Source organism: Aricia agestis, chromosome 1, assembly GCF_905147365.1.
Source record: "Aricia agestis chromosome 1, ilAriAges1.1, whole genome shotgun sequence".
Lineage (NCBI taxonomy): Eukaryota > Metazoa > Arthropoda > Insecta > Lepidoptera > Lycaenidae > Aricia > Aricia agestis.
In genome coordinates, this window is record NC_056406.1 from 14,134,934 (window position 1) to 14,159,355 (window position 24,422).

The window sequence follows — 24,422 nt, forward strand, 5'->3', positions numbered from 1 at the left end:
CATTCACGCCGGGTTAAGAGTGTGTACATGTCATGTACACACTCTTAAGTATTTATATTATCAACTAGCTGTCCCGGTGAACTTCATGTCATTTTAAAACCTTCCCTGGACTTCTACGAATATTTTAAGCCTAAAATCAGCCCAATGCGTTCAGTCGTTTTCGAGTTTTAGCGCGACTAACACATTTGAAAATCCATTTTTATATATATAAGATTTGTTTTGTTAAACCCTGTATAGCATACTATATGCGCCATCTACATCTATTATGGGCAATGATAGACGAATACTGAATCAGATGGACAAATAGGTTCCTAACCTCCTATTTATCCATCATGGCCTCACGTGGTGGCCGCTTTAGTTGCATCGCATGTACCTTTATCAAAACCTTATATAACGTCTGTCAAAATCTATTTATGCATGGCAAATATTGGCATGTCAGTGACATGACAATTTTCATATACTTACCAGATTACCTTTGATAGTTTGAAGTAGGTTTGAAGATACTCATTTATTTAAAGCTACATACGTAACATATTTTTTAAATTCTTTTGAACTATTTTTATTGAGTCTATGAACTATGATATAAATATTGTGATCATTCACTTCGATGCTTTAATACCCATGTAACGAAATATATTATATTATGTGCAATAAAAATAACAACCCTATTAATTAATTTTATACGGAAGCGTTCAGTCTGCATGCAACGCTGCCATTCAGAAATTGTAACTTTTTCACTTCCATAAATAAAAGCACTATCCATTTTACTGTTAGTGGAGTTTTATTGAAATAAAATTATTTTATTAACATTTTTGACGCAATAAAATAAATGTTTTTGTTAAAATTACGCAATATACTTTTATACACACTTTAAAAAGGAAATTAGGTATATATTATACTTATTTCCTATAATTACGAACGGTACTTCGTACTCGGTTTACTAATTATACCTAAATAATACATAAATAACATAATAATAATACTGATATAACAATACTGTTACATGTGCAAAAAAGATTTATTTATTAGAACATACCAATTACTAAATATAATAACTGTTATTGGTGTTATCCACGCAGCAGGAAAAGGGAAAGCATCCGAAACGTCGGGAAAACTGCAGTATTGACTGTTGATATTATAAGACACGAAATTTCAGTTGCAACACATTGTTTGAACATTTAACTTTCGAAGCAGAATGAGTAAATAGATTTAATCTATGATTTCGCTACCTCAATCCTCATTAGTCCAGTCCTTACTTTGATTGCGATCAAGTAGTCACAACTCACAAAATACGATCAAGATTCAAGTCTATCAATCATCTAAGTCTATAGATCATAATATATAAGTCAATAGATCAATATGATCAAGTTTATAATAATAAACTAGTTACTAGATGATGCCAGCAACTCCGTTGCGCCAAAACTCGTTTATCGCGCAGAAACCGTACATTTTTCCGGAACAAAAAGTATACTAAGTATGTCCTTTCCCGGGACTCAAAGTGCCTGCTCCATGCCCAGCAAAATCGGTTCAGCGGTTTGGGCGTGAAGAGGTACCAGACAGAGAGACAGACAGACGGACGGACGGATAGGCACACTTTCGCATTTATGATATTAGTATGGATAAGTGGGCGCGTCGTGAGCACGTTTGTCTACTAACTGATATTTCAATAGCTGACGAAAAGGGCCGCTGTTGGAGTTTAACGGGACCCACGTAAATGGTGCGGTTACTGTTATAAGAACGGCTCACTGCTGCCCGCGCTGAGGCGATGAGCGTATTTAAATAAAAATTTAAAACCGTTGCATTTCTAGATGTTATCGGCGGCTTAATTTGTTAATTGTTTTTACAACAAAATCTAACTTTTAGTAGGTACACCGTTTATATCGACGACGTCTTACAACTCTATCTAGAGTTAGGGTGGGTTGCAACTTGCACCAGAGGCGTAGTTATAGTTAAGGTTAAGGCTATCGTCAAATATGGCGTACATTATGGACTTTTACTAGGGATTTGACAGTTCATTTGACATTGTGTTATGGTTAAAGTTATAACTTATAGTTATTAAGTAAGTTGGTGCAACCCACCTTTAAAGTTACAACTATTTAGTAATCTGGTGGTTCAACCACCATCTATAGTGTAGAGACCAGAGCATATTATTATTATTATCTGTGCCCAGGCTCTAGAGACACAAGATGTTATCTAATGCAGTTTCACTGGAGTGTTTACGTCGACGATATTAAAACTTCACGATAAAATACCACGACAGAAACCCACGGGTCTTGGTGTACGTTTAACGAAATATCGGAGTGTAAAACATATTTTACTAATATGTGTCCAGTGGCCCAAAGAATCACGAGTAGATTATTTTTCTTTAACTCCTAACACAGCATGGTGAATTTCGTTTGCTTTTCTATAAGTTACTGTCATAAAAATATTACCAAAAATATACAAATGATATCTTATGTTTCAAGATTTTATTCATGAAACAAAATGATTACAAAACAATCTTATTTTGGCAAGGCTTTCACACCATTTTGTACGATATGAAAGTTGTGATATGATGCATGTAAAAGTTGTAAAATGACCGTTACGCTTACAAAACAAAATGAAACTTATAAAATGTTTTACAGTTAGTTTTACATCAAAGAAATGGTATCTGTATCAACCACAAGTTCAGTTAAAAACAGTCAGTTTTACTTGCGAACATATCTCTAAAGTTATAATATCATTATAAGCCTAAACTGTCCCACTGCTGGGCAAAGGCCTCCCCCAAAGACTTGCATCTGTCTCTCTCGTGCGCCACCGCTGGTCAGCGTGGCTGGTATGCCTCCAGCTCATCACGCCATCATTTTTCTAGGCCGGCTTCGGCGGCTGCGTCCGTCTTCAGGTGCCCACTCTGTTGAGATATTGGCCCAGCGGTCGGAATGCATACGGCCAACGTGACCCGCCCAATCCCACTTCAGCTTGGCAGCCTTGATACCTGTTTTGGAGCGCAGTGTGGTGTTCCTTATTTTGTCCAGAAGTGTTACTCCTAACATACTGCGCTCCATTGCTCTTTGACAAACCCCGAGTTGGGACTTTTGTGAATCGGTCAATGACCAAGTTTGTGCACCGTAGGTTAGGACAGGCAGAATGCACATGTCGACGAGTCTGCGCCTCAGGGAGATCGGTAAATTTCCCTTCATCAGCGTCTTCATGAACCAGTAGCTCTTCTAGGCGTTTTCGATTCGACGATCGACTTCCTAATATCATAATTAAATAAATAATACCTATTATGATTATTGATTATAGCTTTATAAATTTATATTCATTGAAGCAATTTTATTAATAAACTATGTAATTGGTGTCTATATACAGGGTGTAACAAAAATAAGTGATAATACTTTAGGGTGTGTATGTGTTCCTTATAGAGAGTTCACTGTGAAAGTAGCAGCGCTGAAAGACCAAAAAATTTTTTCACTTTTGTATGGGCAAGCGCCCGAACGTCACGAGTTTCCTCATACAAAAGTGAAAAAAAAATTTCGTCTTTTAGCGCTGCTATTTTCACAGTGAACTCTCTATAAGGAACACATACACACCCTAAAGTATTATCACTTATTTTTGTTACACACTGTATAATATATTATTTGTGTTACCTCTTATTATAATCCATATCCATACTTTATATTATAAATGCGAAAGTGTCTGACTGTCTATAACCTCTTCACGCTTAAACCATTGAACAGATTTAAATGAAATTTAGTTCAAGGAAATCCCGGAAAATATACCGATATTTTCTGGGATTTCCTTATATAACATGCGATAAAAAAATTGTGCAACCGAGCAGCGAGCGTCATCTAGTAGTACACTATAAAGGAACTATTTCAATTGTTTAAAAAACTTAAACATCTTCCAACAAATTATAAGTAGAGCCTTTTCTTTTGGGGTCTGTAGAACTCGATTAATACATAACTTAAAAAAAACGGCCAAGTGCGAGTTGGACTCGCCCATGAAGGGTACCGCAACATCAATAAGGTTTATTTCTATGAAATTAAAAGGTTTTTGATTTATTTTATATTTCAGTTGATTTAATGAAAGTTAAATTAAGGTTTACCATTTATGACGTATAAAAAAACTACTTGCTAGATCTCGTTCAAACCAATTTTCGTTGGTAGTTTTTATAGTAATGTACATCATGTATTTTATTATGCCCTACTTTAGAAGTTAGAGGGGCGCACATTTTACCACTTTGGAAGAGTCTCTCTCGCAAACTATTCAGGTTAGAAAAAAATGTTATTAGAAACCTCAATATGATTTTTGGAGACCTATCCATAGATACCCCACACGCATAAGTTAGACGAAAAAAAATTTTTTTTGTTTCAGTTGTGCATAGGCACAACTGAAACAACAAATTATTAAAAATTTTAGGGGTAGGCATAGGCCTACCCCTAAAATTTTTAATAATTTTGCCATTTTTGTATCAAAATCTTAATGCGGTTTACAGACTACATCTACTTACCAAGTTTCAATATTATAGCTCTTATAGTTTCGGAGAAAAGTGGCTGTGACATACGGACGGACAGACAGACAGACATGACGAATCTATAAGGGTTCCGTTTTTTGCCATTTGGCTACGGAACCCTAAAAAGTTCAAAACTCTTCTCTACCAATACGAAGTTGACCTTCAATTTTCGGTTTTAGAACAATAACACCGGGGTTACGTTGTTGTGTGTAAGACTGTGTAACGGCGCGGTATCAATATAGGACCTAACTGTTCGCTGGCGACACTAATCGTTTCTTTCTAGGCGACATAAATTGCGTCTTGGTTTCTAAACTGTTAGTGAGGTCGGAAAGCGTTACATTGGAATGTTTCATTCATGGATTCAAATGTTTTTAAGATTTGCCTTAAGAGCGTGCTTCCAAATTTTGCTGTGTTTTCTAATAACTATTATAGTCCCCAGTACACGGAACTAACTTTTTTCTGATACATACAAATTTACCACTTTGTGAGTGCCTTGTTTACGATGAGTCCGACAAACTTTTCTATGCGAAAAATTTCGACGCTGCTGTGTTTTCGAATGCTTGACTTCTGGAATTGTCGCTATGACGTCACTATGACTCTTCGTACATACAACTTTATTTTTTTCAAATTTGTTTAATAAAGTTAATTTAAAAACGATGGTCAACTTGTCCGACAAGAATCACGCTGCGTATGGAGGGTCCTTCCCGTTTCATACCACTTATTTTTCATACCGCAGTATGAAACAGCGAAGTACTGTTTTTGAATTGCCTGTTTCGTACCGCGGTGCTTGGAGTGGTATGAAACGACGAATTCTTTTTTGGTATGGGTGGATTCGTACCATGAATTTTATTAAATATTTTTAGTCTAATCACTTATTTATACTGGCGTATAGAAAAGTGGTAACAGAAAGAAATAAAAAATATTTTGTATTAAGAAATGTCATTTCTTTCAAAATTAAAAAAATATATTATATACACTAACAGACTTCTAACAATAGAATCACAGCTTGATTACACATAGAACTTTAAAATTAACCTAACACTATATAATTAATTTTAAATTATTAAAAAGAATATAAAATGTACTTATGGTCCGGGAGCTGTCAATCTCAAAAGTGCCCTCATAGTGTGCATTGATTTTTTTGATGAAAATAGAGAAAATACAAATAAAAAAACCGGCCAAGTGCGTGTCGGGCCACGCGCAATATAGGTAGGGTTCCGTAGTACCGCTAGTTTTTTTTTTTTAATTTTGTATGGTTGTGACGTGGAAGAGCCATGCTTCGGCACGAATGGGCAAAGAAATGTCACGGGCTCACAGAAAACCGGCGTGAAACAGCGCTTGCGCTGTGTTTCGCCGAGTGAGTGAGTTTACCGGGGGCCCAATCCCCTACCCTATTCCCTTCCCTACTCTCCCCTATTCCCTTCCCTTCCCATCCCTACCCTCCCCTATTACCCTATTCCCTCTTAAAAGGCCGGCAACGTACCTGCAGCTCTTCTGATGCTGCGAGTGTCCATGGGCGATGGAAGTTGCTTTCCATCAGGTGACCCGTTTGCTTGTTTTCCCCCTAATTAAAAAAAAAACAAATAAAAATTAATATTTCATTTCCCATATCACAAATGTGATTTTTTGGCCTTTTTTGCTCTATATTAATAATGACAACAGGTAGGTACTTGAATTTTTCACAAAATCCCTACGAATAATAAAAAACTAAGGAAGAGTAATTACATCAAAAAAAGTGCACCAAAAGGCTACAAAATGTGACCCGAATACATGCATATTTATGCATGTGTTCGGTACACATTTTTTGTGTATGTATACTCGAGTGACATTCAACCAGGTTGACACGACAATTTTGTCAAACTCATTTTACAATTTGTTTACATAGGTTTGTTTACTTAGTACTTTTTACGTAGCTTTTTACAATGTTTTTGTTGTTAAATGCCTAGAAATGCCCTGTGAAATGGTGTAGAAGTCATACAGATACGACTTTTAATACAGGAATAACCTTTCATCTGTAAGTGAATTGTTTAAAATTACGCTTCAATTTCTTGTATTTTCGACCCAAAAAATATGGTTCATTTAAGTTGGATGCTAGGGTATTTGCGTAAAATTAAGCTGGTCTCTTTGTGTTTGTCTTATTGAATTTACATGTTATTCTAAAAGTGCAATAATCAAAAAATAATATAATTACAAAAAAATTACAAAGTCGCCATGGACAATGTTATGCAAGATGTAACAATTTAATCATAAACGAATTTTTTGGGTCTGGCTGACATTATACTATAGTTTGTGCGTTATAAGATGATATGGGTGACACATTATAATTGACAATAGTAGGGAAGTTACCTAAGAAAATTAATCGATAATTTAAAAATATCGAATCACTTCGTAAAGGAATTGCAATCGAAATTATCGATTTCGTACTGACGTTTCAGAGTGGCGCCGGAGATTTATAATGGCCGCCCTTTTTATCGATTTGATTTCGATTCAACAGTGTCAATCTCTATTGGCATAAGTTCCATTTTATGCATCTGACATTCTTCAAATATTTTCGTAACAATAATTTTCACAGTTAGCATTTAGCAACTTTTCATTTTTATTTATTTACAATTATAGGAAACATTTGTTTTTGTAGTTGGATTATAATTTATTACATTTTGTTTTTTTGTAAAAAAAACCCGTAGCAAGGAATATGAAAAGTGTCACCCATATCATCTTAAAACGCACAAACTATAAATGCGTTATAAGATGATATGGGTATTCTCATAATTCTTGCTACGGATTTTTTTACAACAAAACAAAAAAACATAATGTAATAATTAATTACGTTCAATCGACAAAAACAAATAAGTATTTCCTTTAATATTGTAAATGAACAAAAATAAAAAACTGCTAACTGTTATTAAAATATTATATTAATTGTGAGTTATAGGTACCAAATTTACGTAAGTTTTAATTTTAATTTCAATTCTGTAATAATTTAGCACATAGATTTTCGTAATCTGAAAACTTACTAACTCTTCTCTAGGTGCTCGGACAGTTTTAGATTCGCCCGAATCGTACAAGGTTTGTTCAAAATTTTTACATGTACATAATATATTATTATTATCGATGTCTTAAGGATCAGAGAAAAATGTTTGATTTAATAATTATACGCTCGTTTCTTCGTGATAGTAGATGTGCTTGGTGTATACTGCATAATACTATCCGCTTTTGACAATTATTGTTTCATAACTATGACAATGACAATAACCGCGCAGGCTGTCGTCCGGCGCGCAATATTATGATACGTTACCTGGGATACGACCTTGGCGAAAATCTGAATTGTCATATTTTAGTGTTCGAAAAGGAGCCAAATTTAAAACGGTTGAAGTATGGGAATTACGTTTCCTTAGTTTTTATTATTCGTAACAAAATCCTTAATTATATGTTTACTTTAATAATAAAATTTATATAAAATAAAAAATTAATGGGGGCTCCCATACAAAAAACACAATTTATGGCCTAATTTTGCTCTATAACGGTACGTATAACGGAACCCTTCGTGCGCGAGTCCGACTCGCACTTGGCCGATTATTTAAATATTGAAGGGCTTTCTCTTCCCCTTCTCCTCTATAATATTTACTAAGGTTGTTTAAAAAACTGCCTGTTTTTCTTTAAAATCAGGCGTTCTATTACTTTAAAAAAGGCAGTTTTTAAGTAAAGCAACCTTAATAAATATTGTGTTTTTTTCATTGACTGGCACTGTCTAATCACTAGTCATTTACCCTACTTTATTTTAAATCTAAAACTACTAAATTTATAGTTGCATGTACGGGGAGACATAATGACGTCACATCAACATTTTTGGGCTGGTCGAAACTCCAATATGCAGCGTGATTCTTGTCGGACAAGTTGACCACAGTTTTTACATTAACTTTATTAAACAAATTTGAATAAAATTAAAGTTGTATATACGAAGAGCCATAGTGACGTAATATCAACATCTTTGGGCTGTCGGACTCTCCATACGCAGCGTGATTCTTGTCGGACAAGTTGACCATCGTTTTTAATTAACTTTATTAAACAAATTTGAAAAAATTAAAGTTGTATGTACGAAGAGTCATAGTGACGTCATAGCGACATCTTTGGAGTGTCGGACACTCCAGACGCAGCGTGATTCTTGTCGGACAAGTTGACCACAGTTTTTAAATTAACTTTATTAAACAAATTACAAAAAATAAAGGTTGTATTTACGAGGATATCGACAATATATATCTACAATAGGACAATATATATCGACAATAGGATATCGTCATATCGACAATTTCAGGAGTCAAGCATTCGAAAACGCAGCAGCGCCGAAATTTTTCGCATAGAAAAGTTTGTCGGACTCATCGTAAACAAGGCACTCACAAAGTAGTAAATTTGTATGTATCAGAAAAAAGTTAGTTCCGTGTACTGGGGACTATACGATTCCGGAAGACGATTTATTTAAATGAAATTGAGATTTATTTAATCATTGTATAATATTTATCCGATATTTGCCTAACGGAAAACACGACTCACTTATTTTGACTCGATAGTTATTTTTTTCGAAATTATGAATATTTCTGGGCTTTTCAACAAATATCTGTTACACTTATTGAGTTACTATCATTAAATAACTTGCACTACTACAATCACACACTTTATAAAATAATGGCTAAAAGAAATATTAGTATCATCATAATATTAATACGCGAACGAAAAACTTTGTTACCCTTTTTACGAAAAATGGGGAAACGTAGGTGCATGAAATTTTGCACAGTTATAGTTTATATGGTGAAGGAGTGCATCGAACTAATATTATTTAGAAATTATGCTTTTATCATATATATTTTTAACAAATAAAACATTACACACACTTCAACACACACACATGAGAAATGACAGATTTTTGAGTGACAAGCCTATACATACGAATTATACTCTTTATTTATGTTTGAAGTCTGACAGCAAGTTGACAAATTGAAAATGGATTATAGTTTTTTTATTGAATCTAAGATACTATTAGACCCATTAGATTTACTATTAGTCCCAGAGATAAGAGTTGAAACAAAAATGATAAAGTCAATATTTTTTACAAAATATAGGTAGTAGTCCTAATGTCATTGAAACTAAGGTCGAATTTTGACCATTGGGCGATCTCTAGCTGTATTAAATTTTTAAGTAATCATCAAAAACATTTTTGGGACTTACGACCTTTACTTTCGTGCTATAATGCGGGAAGCGTGGTTACGCGATATTTTTCACTATAAGCTGCAGCGCAAAGCACAATGCTCGGTGGCACCATTCAATTAATGATTCCATAATCATTCTATCACGATTGGAGGATAGCGGGGTGTGCAGGCGGGGCTAGCGCGCTTTGATATTTCTGACAGCAGGCTCTTAAACATTTATGTTAATTTATTGAGTACCTAGATATTATATCTGAACGTACGAGTATCAACACAAAAGTACAAAGACTTCTATTTAAACTGATGTAGACATGCCATACGCACCAAATGTTCCGCCGTTCCAATAGAGCTAATTCACACCATTGCAGTCAGTGTTCACTGGCACGCTGTACGCGACGGTCGTATGCGAGTGTGTACGGTTAGCAAAGAAATTTTTAAAACAAACTTAGTTTTATTTTCAGATACTAAATGTAATCAAAGGGCAAAATGCTATCTCGTGTTATAAGATTTTGTAAAAAATATACAAATAAATCAAATAAATCTTCAGGGATTACCTTTCACAGGTAACTATCATAGTTGTTCACAATAGATGAATAATTTTTACCTGACTACAGCAAAGCAAAAAGTAAGAGTTATGTGTCTCACAGGCTATGTATGTTTGTATGTACTTATTCTGCAGATTATCTGGGTGAGTCAGTTAAAGTGCAAAAAATTGATATATTCTTACATTACTAGAGACTACTGACCATGCATACGGTAAATTGCATAAAACAGATTCTTGTTTGAATAAATCATATTATTTAGTTGTAGGTATAGGGATTATTGAATTCAATATTTAAGGACATTAACAAAGGAATAAAATATTAAAATTTAAGTAACAAAAATATTACTGCACTGATAAAATGTAACAGATCAAATCAACTAGAAAAAAACCATTAAAAAAACAGTCTTATGTTAGCCATACACGCAACGGTCTACCTGTGCAGGTATGCCTGTGTGTGGGAATAGACCTGTGCAGTTGCTTGAACCTGCGCATTCGACCGGAGGAAAATCGAGAATAAATTTTTTCGAGTGACACCTACGCAGGCATACCTGCAGGTGACCTCTCCGGTAGACCGTAGCGTGTGTGGTAGCCATAAGGTTATGCTTGAGTCAAAATTTTTTAGGACATAAACGAAGGAAGCGTTTAGCTTAGATTGTGAAAGAGTGACGTTAATGTGTTTTATATTAATTTCCTTAAATCTAAGGAAATGATTCCATAACAATCGTTCTGGGTTTTTAATGTGTTTTATTGGTAGAATATTAACCATTAGATATTTATTATCATGCACAAGTGTAGGCCAGTAATACAACTTCCAGATACGTGCCTTTTGTGTTCCCTCCTAAACTCCATCGAAAGTTTTAGTAAAGCGTCTACCATTTTACTGAATCGACCGATTTGAGTCCTTGACTGCATTGACTTTTACTTTGACTTTGACTAGACTTTGGACTTTACCGAATAGAAAATCGGAGAGGGCGCCACCGCGCAACCGACAACATCGTATTCGTAGTTAAAATTACTTTTAAAATAGTTTTAGTGATGGACAAAGTGAAATAAGTAGAAAATATTACGGACCCAGTGAAAATACATCCGGCCAATAATAAAAACTGTGTTATAATAAGTGATACGAGTGTAAAAACGAAATAAATACGACCCTATAAATGACCATTAGTTTAGCATAGACAAACAATCAAAGGACAAAAACAGTGCAATACATGAACCCTGGGTTATTTTTTCTGTTCTCTAACAGAAAAAATAACCCATCCCGCAATAAGAGAAATATGTCACAGTCTCCAGAACCAGCCTCTTCAGATCATCTCAAGAAACAAAATTCTAAGAAAAACAAAACTACAAATTTAGAAAGTATTCTTACCCGACAGCCGAAGTCAAACTCAGCTGAAACAGCTCAAAAAGGACCAAATGGCATCCCACAGAATGAAATGTATATGCAGATAAATACATCAAACAAAGTCAACTCGAAAAAAACATCTTAGCAACCAGAAAGAGCCCCCTTTCTAGCATCTCCAATACAGCTGGTCACTGCGGAGATCTACGACCAAAACCCTCCAGAAAAAACATTGCATATTATCACATATAACGTGAGGAGCCTGTCCTCACATGCACGACTATTAGAACTAGTAGATTCGACGAAAAACATAAAATTTTATATAATGGGCCTGTCAGAAGTCAGACGAATGGGAAAATATATATGTGAATACGAAGATTTTATATTTGTCGGAGTCGGATTCATAATAAAAAAACATTTGAAAAAATATATAGAGTCAATAATTGGTTTGTCAGAACGGGTTGCTATGTTGACATTGAACATAAATAATTTTAAACTCGCCATTATTCAAGTATAAGCCCCAACAGAGAGTGCAAACGAAAACAAAATAGAAGAATTTTATAAAATACTTGATAAAGCACTAACAATGACAAACTACAACAATATTATAGTGATGGGCGACTTTAATGCCAAAATTGGTTTCCCTAAGCCGGAGGAACACATGATAATGAAGAAATTTGGCTACGGCACCAGAAATTCTGCTGGAGAAAGAATGATAGGGTTTGCATTCGAAAACAAGCTCTCAATTATTAATACATTCTTTGACAAAAAACCCAAAAATAGATGGACGTGGAGATCACCCGACGGAAAAACAAAAAACGAATTAGACTATTTCTTGTCCACCTTTCCTTAGAATATAGAGAATATTGAAGTATTTAACATTAAATACCCTTCTGACCACCGGCCAATCAGAACCAAAGTAAAAATCAAGCAACCTCACAAAAGCCGAACAAGCTATAATAGAAATAGTAAAAACCAATTAAAGTCTGAAGAACAAATCGCTACATTCCGAAATTATCTACAGGAAAAAAATAATAACCTATTACAAGACCGAACTGACTACACAACACAGCAATATTATGATAAGCTGATAAATATTTTAGATACCAGCTCGCAGAGAGCCCAAAAGACCGACATCAAGCAGGCGAAAAACTCCATTATCACAGACCGTACCCGGCAACTAATACGCCGCAGACACGAGTTACAGAACACCAAACCCAAAACTCGAAGCATGAAAAATGAGTTAAAAGCATTATATAAACTGACAAGTAAATATATAAAACAAGATTACACTGCCTATAGGTCGCATACAATAGAAAAACATCTTAACAAAACAGGAAGCCTAAAAAGAGCTTTTAAAGAACTGAAAACCCATAAAAACTGGATAGAGGAATTAAAAGGCCAGGAAAAAGTGCATAGTAGCAGAAAAGAAATACTAGACATAGCAACACGCTTTTATAGAGACTGGTATAACTGCTCTACGTCTGTACCTCTTCAGGAATATCCATCACATGACACTGAAGATGTCGAACCCATATTAGAAATATAGTAATTGAACAAATAAAAAACTACGTACACTCCCTACCAGTGGTCTGAATCTCATATAATATTATTATATAAAAAAGGCGACCCAAAGGACATCTCTAACTATCGACCAATAAGCCTACGCTATATAAATTATTTTCTTCAATCATAGAGACAAAAATTAGACAAACACTTGAAAACAAACAACCCATAGAACAAGCAGGTTTTAGAAGAGGCTTCAGTACTACTGACCATATTCACACACTCGAACAAATAATAGAGAAGTTTCAAGAATTTCAAAGACCGCTCTACATGGCTTTTATTGACTATCAAAAAGCATTTGATACAATATCTTATTCTGCCATTTGGAGAACTCTACACGACCAAAATGTAAATCAAAGATACATCAACATACTAAAACACCTTTATGAGAAGAGTCATTCACTTGGAAGAAGTGGGCCAACCTATAAGAATCAAAAGAGGAGTTCGTCAAGGTGACCCCATCTCGCCCCGCCTTTTCATAGCCGTGCTAGAGTCGGTCATAAGTAATCTGAATTGGCAACATATGGAAATTAATATAAAAGGAAAGAAACTATCACATTTAAGATTCGCTGACGACATAGTTCTTTTTAGCGACAGTTATGAAGAATTACAATACATGATATCTGCTCTACATAGAGCAAGCTTGGAGGTCGGCCTAGAAATAAACTTATCTAAAACTAAAGTAATGACAAACAGCATTCAGAAACCGGTAAAACTTGAAGACGTCTCTTTAGAAAATGTTAACAGTTATATATATCTTGGCAAACAAATTTCTTTTAGCTCCGAAAACAACCAACAAGAAATAGACAGAAGAGCTCAAAAAACATGGAATAAATTTTGGAGCTACAAGGAAGTACTGAAAGGTAATTTTCCCGTTAAATTAAAACCGACTTCCAGGGTAAAAACATTAAAATTTATAATGAACAAAAAAGTATAAAATAATTTAATAATTCATACTCTTTGAAGTGCCTTAGGCATAATTCTCCTAAACCTCAACTATTTCTGTACACAATATCTTTATTATTTTGAAGACGGTGCCAGCTAATAATACTGAGTTCTATGACAAAATATTTTTTATATTTAAAACTGGTACCGACTTCAAAATAATGAAGATATTGTGTACAGAAATAATTGAGGTTTAGGAGAATTATGCCTAAGGCACTTCAAAGAGTATGAATTATTCAATTATTTTATACTTTTTTGTTCATTATAAATTATTAATGTTTTTACCCTGGAAGTCGGTTTTAATTTTTTGTTAAAAATAATATATTTTTATATAACTATAATCGTCCGTATAAATTTTAAGAAGCATACCTCAAAGATCTCATGATCAAATTGCTAACTTGGTAACCTAAACACCAAGGTCGAATCATTTACATTGAATTAACATTATAATTTTTTTTAATCATTCGACAAATTCGGTTTTCGATCTTAAAGACGATTAAAAGTACCAATAATAGGGTTATATTATAATTAGATAATTCATGGTCTGGTGACTGGTGGTAAGTGATGATGATGATGATGAATGTAACTTGCATAGTAGCATATGCTTTCAGTTCTTAAGCCAACTCCGAAAACCGGAAACTTGTATTTATAAGGAATCCGGAGTTCTCTTAGCACCTTCGGAACCATGGTATATTATCTAATTGCAAAATCTTGCTTTTTGGTAGCATATGCTTAGGATACTTCTCATATTATCGAAATCACTATATGTTTCCATATAAATTTTGCGGAGTTCCCTCGATTACTCATGGATGTACGGTGGAATAGTGGTGATGATGATGATGATTAATTAAATAAGCATAGTAGTATATGATTTCAGTTCTTAAGACAACACCGAAACCCCCAAATATGTATCTATAAGGAGTAAGGAGTACTGTTCACCACCTTCGAACCATGGTGTATCCTGGTGCAAAATCTTACTTTTTGGTAACATATACCTGAAATACTTCATATGAAACCAAAAACAAAAAACATATGTTTCCATTTGAATTTTGAGGAGTCCCCTCGATTACTAATGGATTCCATCATCAGGTCACCACTTTTGTGAAAATAGGACCAAATTGGAGTGAAACCTAATATAACAAAATAAAAATTTTGAAAATCGGTTCACAAACGGCGGAGTAATCGTTGAACATACATTAAAAAAATCACAGCCGAACGTATAACCTCCTCGTTTTTGGAAGTCGGTTAAAAACAGCCTCAGCTCACACGCTATGTTATTGTGAAACTCAATTTAACTCTTCGATAAAACACTTGTTTAAAACAACGAACAATTGATTTTTCTCGTAAACAGAACCGTATTCTTGATAAGCTATTTCATAAAGAATTTCTAATTATACTGGCAGAAATGTTTTACATAATATGAATATCTAGCTTGAGATCTTATTTTTAATACTAATAATATCATTAGGCCATTCTTTCTGAGTACATACTGTCTATAATATAATAATGAACACTAATAAAACAAAACTTTTCGTGCACTTTTTCCACTATATTAAGATATTATCAAAACTTTTAACAAATTACAAGTAATTAACAAACACAACAATTACGTGTAATTTGTTAAAAGTTTGAATAATTTCTTAATATAGTGGAAAAAGTGCACTAAAAATTGTGTTTTATTAGTGTTCAACATGAATTTCCAAGAAGAACCGACCGTACAATCAATTACATACTTAAGTATATAATAATAAAAAAAAATTTGCATAAATATGGTACAGAGCCGGTACAGAGCCTAGTAGAGTAAGATAAGATACGATAATGTCTACATGCAGGTAGATGTTATGACGTAGGCATCCGCTAAGAAAGGATTTTGATCAATTCCACTACGATTTCAAACAAAAAATATTGATCGCGTAAAAAATATTGATCACATAAGTGATCAATATTTCGTTGGTTTGCTTTAATCTCTTATCAAAGCTAAAGTAGCTGGGATCTCTACAATCTCCATATACCTTCTGCTTCCGGCTTATCACGACCACGATAGTAGTCACGCGAAAGAAAATAAGAAACACATAGATTTTAGGGACAAATTGGCAGATTTCCTTTGTTCTGCCTGTCTATTCTACCGTAATTTAATTACCGTAATGTAATTTAATTATCATTTGTATAATAGCCATGGTAAGCGTGCACACCTGGGTCAACTGTGTCATACTGCTCATACACCTTGTATATGCTAGTATACGAAAGTGAAACGGCCAGCATCTGGCGCATCTTATAACTCGTTAGAGACGTGTACCGTTACCGGCGAAATCGTATGACTCGACCAACTTATAGAGGTTAATGTTACACCTTCTAGCGTTGGAATTTTGACAATCTCATGAATGAATTGGAAGTTTTCATTTTCATTTTTGAAGTTCATCTACTACTTAAATATTTTCTGAATTTAAACTCAAATATGTAATAAAACTTAATTTATTTTCAATTTTCATTATTACGATTGCGGTCAATTATTATTATTTAAGGTTATTCCTGCAACTGTAATGACGATGCTTACAAATTCTGTAATTCCTATAAATTGTCTCTTCGTTTGACTTCCTTATAAAATACTGTTTAATAAATGTACTGCTGTTAAGGTTGGGTTGCACCAACTAACTTTAACTATAACTGTAACTTTAACTACAGTGCAAAATGTCAAATATTTGGTTAACCTCCGCTCATACGTATATCTGAAAATTTACTATGTTTTACAGTGTTATATTTTTCCTGACGATTTTTACGGATAATTCAATTTTTTATACCCTCAATCCCGTTACGTATAGCTTCAATAAAAAAATAAATGCAACAGACATCTGTGAATTTCTCCGGTTAAAGTTAAGGTTAAAGTTGAAGCTAAAGGACGCCATATTTTACTATAACCATAACTTTAACTTTAACCACGCCTGTGGTGCAACCCAACCTAAGTATTCAACAATAAATATAACTAGGAATTTAAAATTGTTAAAAGTATGTATATATTTTTAACAATAATTATTAAAAGTTTGTAATAATAATTATGTTTGACACCACAATATTATATAAAAGATTTGTAATGTTGTTACAGGAACATCGCACACGATCTCGTCTGCGGTCGTGGCTGCTGATCGTGTCATTAACGGTGATTCTACAACACTCGCAAGGACAATGTCCATGGAAGGACATGCCCGCCTTGCAAGTGACCTGCATTTGTGCCTTCAATCTCGCGAGACAACTGTCCATACAATGCGATCAGGTGCGTTGATTGTGTTCCTTCACATTCAAGTTTATTAAAAAAGTTCTTAATAAAAATATTATACAATGGTAAGCCCGAACTGACCTTGTTAAATTTAATTACAGGTGGATTTCTCGACGTTACTTTCAGCACTGAATTCTAATGCTCAGCAAATTTCTATTGAATTACTTTACATAAATAACTCGACGATACCCACTTTGACGAATGAAATGTTTGCTAACTTAGCAATACATAACTTACAAATATCAGGATGTCAGATGGCACGGATCGAGGACAACGCTTTTAGAGGTCAAGGTCAATATTTAAAGAATTTGAATTTGCAAGACAATGAACTAACGGAGGTGCCGGTAAAAGCATTCAGAGTATTGAAAAGTTTGTCTCTGCTAGACATTTCCAAAAATCGTATAACTTGGATTGGAAATTATTCATTTGCTACTCTACAGGAGCTGACCACATTAAAATTGTCAGATAATAATGTGACTTTAGAAAGTGGAGCCCTTTTGGGCTTGGAAAATTCTCTGAAAAATCTAAATCTTAAAGGTACAAGACAGAAAAGAGTTCCAGAATGTATAAGAGGGCTTAGATATTTGGCTTTCCTAGATCTGTCTCAAAACAGCATCCGCGAATTACCCGGTCCAGATGAGGAAAAAACATTCGAAGGACTGGAGTCCTTAACAGCACTAAATTTGGAAAGAAATTTACTAGTGAATTTAAGAAGAGACGCTTTTGCGGGTATAAAGAATACCCTAAGTTCTTTGAGTCTCCTAAACAACCTACTCCCAGAGTTTCCGACCGAAGCTCTATCTATATTGACGGAACTAAGAGTTTTAGACATTGGTTTCAATTTGTTGAATAGGCTACCAACTAATGCATTTGTAAATAATCCTTCCATCACTTTACTGGCACTCGACGGAAATCCCATACCGACTGTACCAGAAAAGGCCTTAGCTCATTTAAACCACACACTAAGAGGTCTGAGTTTAGGCGGCAGATTCCTAAATTGTGACTGCCGTTTACGGTGGATAATTGAATGGATTCGAAACGGCGAACTGCAAGTTACCTCTCGTGAAAGAAACCCACAATTTTGCGGTAATCCACCACACTTCCGCGAACGAGGTTTTTACAGTTTCGAGCCAAATGAATTGGTGTGTGATTCTGAAACAAACGAAGAAGTAGAAACAACATCTCAAGAAAATAAAATCACAGAACTAAGTCAGACTCAAACGCCTTCGACGTCAACAACACAAAGCACCACAACAAAAAGTACTACGACATCAACCACTACTACGACAATGAACACCAGTCAATCTTCTACAGCATTTAAATCTTCCTCTACACAAGCTCCGAGTACTACAACCAAAGCAAATCGAAATCCTTCTGTACGGCCCGCAGCACCAACCTGGCGACATTCTCCGAATCAAAGACCTCCCATTGTTATGAGTTATCCTCATCAGAAAATAAAGGAAGATGATTCCAACGAGGTCATAGTTAAGAATGCGTATAGACAAGATAACTCAGTCATAATTCAGTGGGATTCTGATGTTGCTAATATTCTTGGATTTCGAGTGGTATATCGATTATTTGGTGACAAAAGTTTTAAACAAGGACCGCCATTGGAAGCAAGTGAAAGAGAATTTAAGATTAAAAACGTTCCATCCCAGGTATATTTTTCCTTGTAACTAAATATTAAAACCTAATTATACATAAATGTGGTCGGGGAATAATGTATCGAATTTCTTCATCAGAATCACTCATTTTAACAATAAGAAAAACAAATGAAAATCTCACATTTACCTAATTTGAATTTGGAACTGTCTTCTGAAAAATTAAAACTTTTTAATGATACCAAAATCAGCCAGATACAATTGGTATAACCCAAGAGATTTTATGACAGGACATTCATACATACTATAATGCAAAAATACTTTTTCCCCAACCTATTATTTAACTTTTAAATACAACCAGTAATGATTTGGTGTTAAACAACTTAGCTAATACATATATTAATTCATTGCAGGAATGTATCGTCGTTTGCGTGATTTCTTTGGAAGAAATTCACGTAAGTCCGGAAACGGTACCATATTCACAGTGTCGTGAAGTTCGTACTGTTTCGGCTGCTGCAACTAACATGGACAAGATAACAATAGCAGCAAGTGCAGCGATTTGTGGGACCATAGTCGTGGCAGTACTGGTGTTCGCCGCCGCTTCCCGTCGCCGATCGAGGACTATACACCGTCTACATTCACAGCTGCCCGAGAAACTACCCAATACGTGCTGCGGGGGACTCACCGGCACACCCAGTCCTACTGGGCCGCTATCGTCGTTAGCGACGATCGGCGCTTTTGGAAAGCAGCGTGAGTGGGATCAAGTGTCGGCTTATAGTGCACGTTCGATCCCTCGAGCACGTTCCTATACTGAACAGGCAGCTCCTGAACCTTTACCCGGTCGTCCGGGCAGGGCTCGATCCCTTGCCGATGGACAGTCTCAACATAGCTATACAGGACGCTACGGCGCCCCTGGTTACCCAGGAAGTCTATTAGGTTCTAGAACTGGTAAGTCAGAGTGAAATGAAATATATAAACAGTAACATTGAACAAGCAACGCAGAACAAAGACGAGATGATTATCTTAATCCGTAGACCAACATCTAACCACCGCAAATATAAACAGCAGATATTTCCCTCCCTTGTTCACAAATACTCGAGATATAAGTACTCTACATTTTAAATTAAATTACCAACTTCTAGTTAAAAATATAATTAATTTTCAGATCTTCGACATTCAAGACAATCTTTGGGAGCCGCATCGGAGAGGGCATCCCGTTTATCTCTAAGCGGAGCCGCCGGTGGCGCCACCAGCGGACCGGGATCCCGGCGGCGACCGCGATCACGATCGCGCCCGGCGAGCCGCTACAGCGTGGGATCAATAGGATTAGGATATTGTGATACATCGGACAACTGGACCGACCACGACATGGATATTTATATGGCCCGCAACCCCACCACGCGGGGAGGCCTGGTACCCTTATAGCGTGCGAGAGACGCGGCGTGTGGAAAGATAATGTGGTGCACGCATCGCACCAAATGTTGCCACCCACGCTCTCGCCGGAACAGGCGTAGGACTCGGAAGCATTCAGTGGACAGTAAATTGGAGCCACTTCAGTGTGAGGACGATGAACTACATATTAGATAATATGGAGTTTTGCTCACCTATCATATACCTAGTGTTGGGTGTAAGGCAAAACACTTGCTACTAAAGAATGATCGACTGTTAGTATAGTGAGCTCAACAAATGGTGCAATTATTTTAATGTATTAAGCAGCTATGCACTCATATGTTAATTCGAAAATTATTATAACATTTTTAGTTTTATGCTAAACCAGTAGACGCTGAAAGAAATTTCCCATTGTAAAAGGATATTAATATTTACTTAATTTAAAAATATTTTAAATGAAATTGGTAACAAGATTTAGTAATTACTAATTAACTTGTAAGTAGATAGCTATATTCATTTATAATTTTATATTTAATCTATTCGTCGCTTTGTTGCATTATTATTTGTAGGCGAAATATGTATAAAGAAAAATGTATCAAATCTTTTTTCTTACATATTTTAAGTGTAAGTTGAAAGAAGAAAGAATATAATGAAACAGCTCACATTCATACTTCATTAGCCAAAAAGTATCATAAGGCATAGTCGAATTTTCTCCATGCATAAGGTAACTTTATACCAATTGAGCACTTAACTTAAAGTTATCTTAGATAGGTACTTTATTTTACAAACTGCTTTAAAATAAGTATAAGTAAATGCAATTTATGTACTTAATATTTATATTAACTTGAATTTGTTGTAATTCAGAATTTAGTTTTGCTTATACTTTTAACACCTACTTAAGTATAAGGAAGCTATTCGAAAGTTACCTCATTTTTGCTTAAATATCTTTAAATTTCAGAGTTCAGAAACATTTGCAATAATATTTTAGTTATCAATTTTGTAAATATTAGATCAAATAATATTAGAAATTATTTAATGAAATATTTAATGAAGCGCAATCCAAATGGTGCTATTGCCTATTACATTAAAATGTAAAAATGTATGGTGTAAATATTAGATTTATTAAAACGTAAAAATATGTTATTGTATACAAATGCATATTTTATTTATTCACCTTAGACTGGCCACAGATGGACCGCAAGTTGCAGTCGGGAACTAGGGACCGACTGCTCTAGAGCGGTCGCGACGCTCAAGAAGTGCTCGAGCGAGCGGTCCGTGTATTGCGATTTGCGAATATAAATTTAGTATGAAAAATGCAGATCGTGCGGCAACCGCATTTTGCAGTCGGTTTCGACTGCAGTCGGCACTGTCAATTCGGGCACCGCTAAGCTCCGTTCCGCGTCAGTGGAAACGCGTCCTAAAGCCGCTAAACTGACACTGGCCGCGTAGAGTTGAAGTCGAATTTTTCCGCCTACAGTTTGTACAGTTTATTTAGGTACCTAAGTACTTACTAATTTCTGCCATGAAAATGGGGAAGCCGGAAGGAACGTCGTTAAGCGAATGCAGGCATTAATGCGCGTTGAAGTGCGCTTTCATATTTTCATAGCAGAAATATGTACTTAATTAAAATAATAATAGAATATGAGATGTATATGTCGCAGGGAAAAGAGGATATCAGGGATTTCACGATATCCCTAGGGATATCACGACATCCCGGCAGATGCCGAATATTCTTGTTTATTACGTCTTCTTACTAAAAATATCTAGTGATATGTCATTTCACTAAACTAAATCTAGTGAAATGTCAGAAAAGCGGATACCGCAGAATAAAAATCGAGCCACGCATTTCTCTCGCTCGCTCTAGTACCCTCACGGACACTTGTGGGAGTGAAACAAATGCGCGTCGAGCTGGCTATTGATAATGGATTCCATTATCTTCGAGAAGAGAGAGGTTATAGCGATTGGTCTGTAGTTGGAAGGATTTGAGCGGTCACCTTTTTTTGGGGATCGGGTGCACCAAGGCTGTCTTCCAGGAAGCCGGGACGATGCCAGTGGAATAGGAGAGCCGAAAAAGACGCGTCAAGACCGGAGCCAACTCTGGAGCACACTTTTTCAACACAATAGGCGGGATTCCGTCAGGCCCACTCGACTTTTGGATATCAAGGGAACAGAGGGCTTTTCGCACTGAGCGCTGATGAAACCGAATATCCGACATGATGCTCGTGCATCGCGGTATGGTCGGCGGTTTCTGCCCCCCGTCATCCAGGGTCGAGTTTGACGCAAAGAGATTGCCCAGAAGATCGGCTTTGTCCTTTGCGTCCTGGGCCAACGATCCATTTCCTACGTGTAGGGATGGTAGGGTTGGCTTGCAGAAATTTCCTTCAATAGCTTTGGCCAGAGACCAGAATGCACGGGTTCCCGAGGGGAGGCACTCAAGTCTCTTGCCAATTCTATTGACGTGCTGTTGCTTTGCCCGAGTAATCTCTTTCTTGAGGGACCTAGAGGCAAGGTTGTACTCCTTTTTATATGTGCTGGTATTTAAATCCCGAGCAGACACTGCGTTGGCCCAGGATTGGTAAGCCTCCTGCTTCCGGCGAGAAGCTTTTTTGGGGGATGAACCAAACCAGGGACGAAATCTGCCGCCAGTTGGCACTAAAGAGGTCGGAATGAAAAGTTCCATCACCTGCATCACCACATCGGCAACAGAGTTGGCAGTGTTGTCGGAATCATCCGGCGAGAAGCACACGTGCCCCCAAGGATAGGATGCAAAATCCCATCTCAGTCTGCTGACTTGTAGTGCCACACACGACGGTATTTAACAGCGGGCTGTCGTAAGTGGCACAGAACTCCTAACAAGGCAATGATCCGATGAACCAAGTGGTGCGGTTACGGATATTTGGTAGGAAGGATTCTGGCCATCCACATCTGGGATTCGCGTAGGTGTAGTAACCAGTTGTGTCAAGTCGTTCGCAAGGGCAAAGTTGCAGACAGATCTCCCCGCATGATCAGTTTTGGATCTGCTGCTGCACAAAATCTGAAGCAGCTTGCAGGTGCTCCAAGAGTCGGTCCGTCTCGGGGTCACCACTATGGGACGCATATATAGGCACGCATAGACGCGAGGGTGGTCGTCGCAATCTATGCGGAGCCATAAGTTTGATAGGTCCATGACCTCAAGATTGCTGAGGCGGCGAGAGCTGATATCATCTCTTATATACACACACACTCCAGCTTTGGGTAGAAAGGAGTGCTCGAGGTAATACCCTGGGTGGGAAAGGTATGATGTGTGACTCGGAGATGATATCTGCGTCTCGGTTAAAAAGAGCAAAGCCGGCTTTGCCGTCTCTAGGTGGTAATGGACGGCATTAAGGTTGGAGTGTAATCCCCTGATATTACAAAAGTCCATGTTTAATATCGAGGGGGGTGCCTTTGTGTGTTTGCTCTTGCCCCGAGCAGATGGGAGCGCAGTTTTGCCCTCCCCAGAATACGAGGGGCAGCCTGGACGTCCACGTTCAGTTCCAGGAGTTCCTGAGCATGGACGTCCAGAGAGGGATTCTCCAACCCTCCTGGGGTAACAAATTGTTTTTCAACTGCGGCATTTCTAGGGGGGTAGGGCCTCCGGTAAACTCACTCACTCAGCGAAACACAGCGCAAGCGCTGTTTCACGCCGGTTTTCTGTGAGGCCGTGGTATTTCTCCGGTCGAGCCGGCCCATTCGTGCCGAAGCATGGCTCTCCCACGGACACGGATGTATACTATAGCATTGTAGGCGGAAAAATATGACACGCCGCCGCCTCGCTGTGACCCTGCGCCAGTGTCAATTGAACCTTATGATAACTGCTGCAAAAACACTGCGCAAATGCAATAAAATTTAAAGTCAATTAATACTTAATAGTTAATAATACAATAAAAAGTTATGGATTTTTAGGGTACCGTACCCAAAGGGTAAAAACGGTACCCTATTACTGAAGAACTTCGATGTCTGTCCGTCTGTCTGTCTGTCTCCAGGCTGTAACTCAATAACCGCTATAGCTAGACTTCTGAAATTTTCACAGATTGTGTATTTCTGTTGCCG

The 24,422-nt window shown here is 36.5% G+C and overlaps 2 protein-coding genes across 3 annotated transcripts in view; one reads left to right on the plus strand and one right to left on the minus strand.

The window, feature by feature from the left end:
• LOC121733908 (leucine-rich repeats and immunoglobulin-like domains protein 1) overlaps positions 1–20,733 on the plus strand; it is a 29,686-nt gene extending 8,953 nt beyond the window's left edge. The window contains exons 2-5 of one of the 2 annotated variants that reach the window (XM_042124316.1): positions 17,191–17,358; positions 17,463–19,019; positions 19,376–19,712; positions 20,128–20,733. In XM_042124316.1, coding sequence (XP_041980250.1) covers positions 17,191–17,358; positions 17,463–19,019; positions 19,376–19,712; positions 20,128–20,387 — 2,322 coding nt within the window. In that variant the 3' untranslated portion in view covers positions 20,388–20,733. Of the gene's footprint in view, positions 1–17,190; positions 17,359–17,462; positions 19,020–19,375; positions 19,911–20,127 lie in introns of both variants that reach the window. The other variant, XM_042124312.1, reaches the window with a different exon arrangement.
• The window catches only part of LOC121733929 (rab3 GTPase-activating protein catalytic subunit), a 40,933-nt gene that overhangs the window by 12,079 nt on the left and 4,432 nt on the right, over positions 1–24,422 (minus strand). The window lies entirely within an intron of this gene.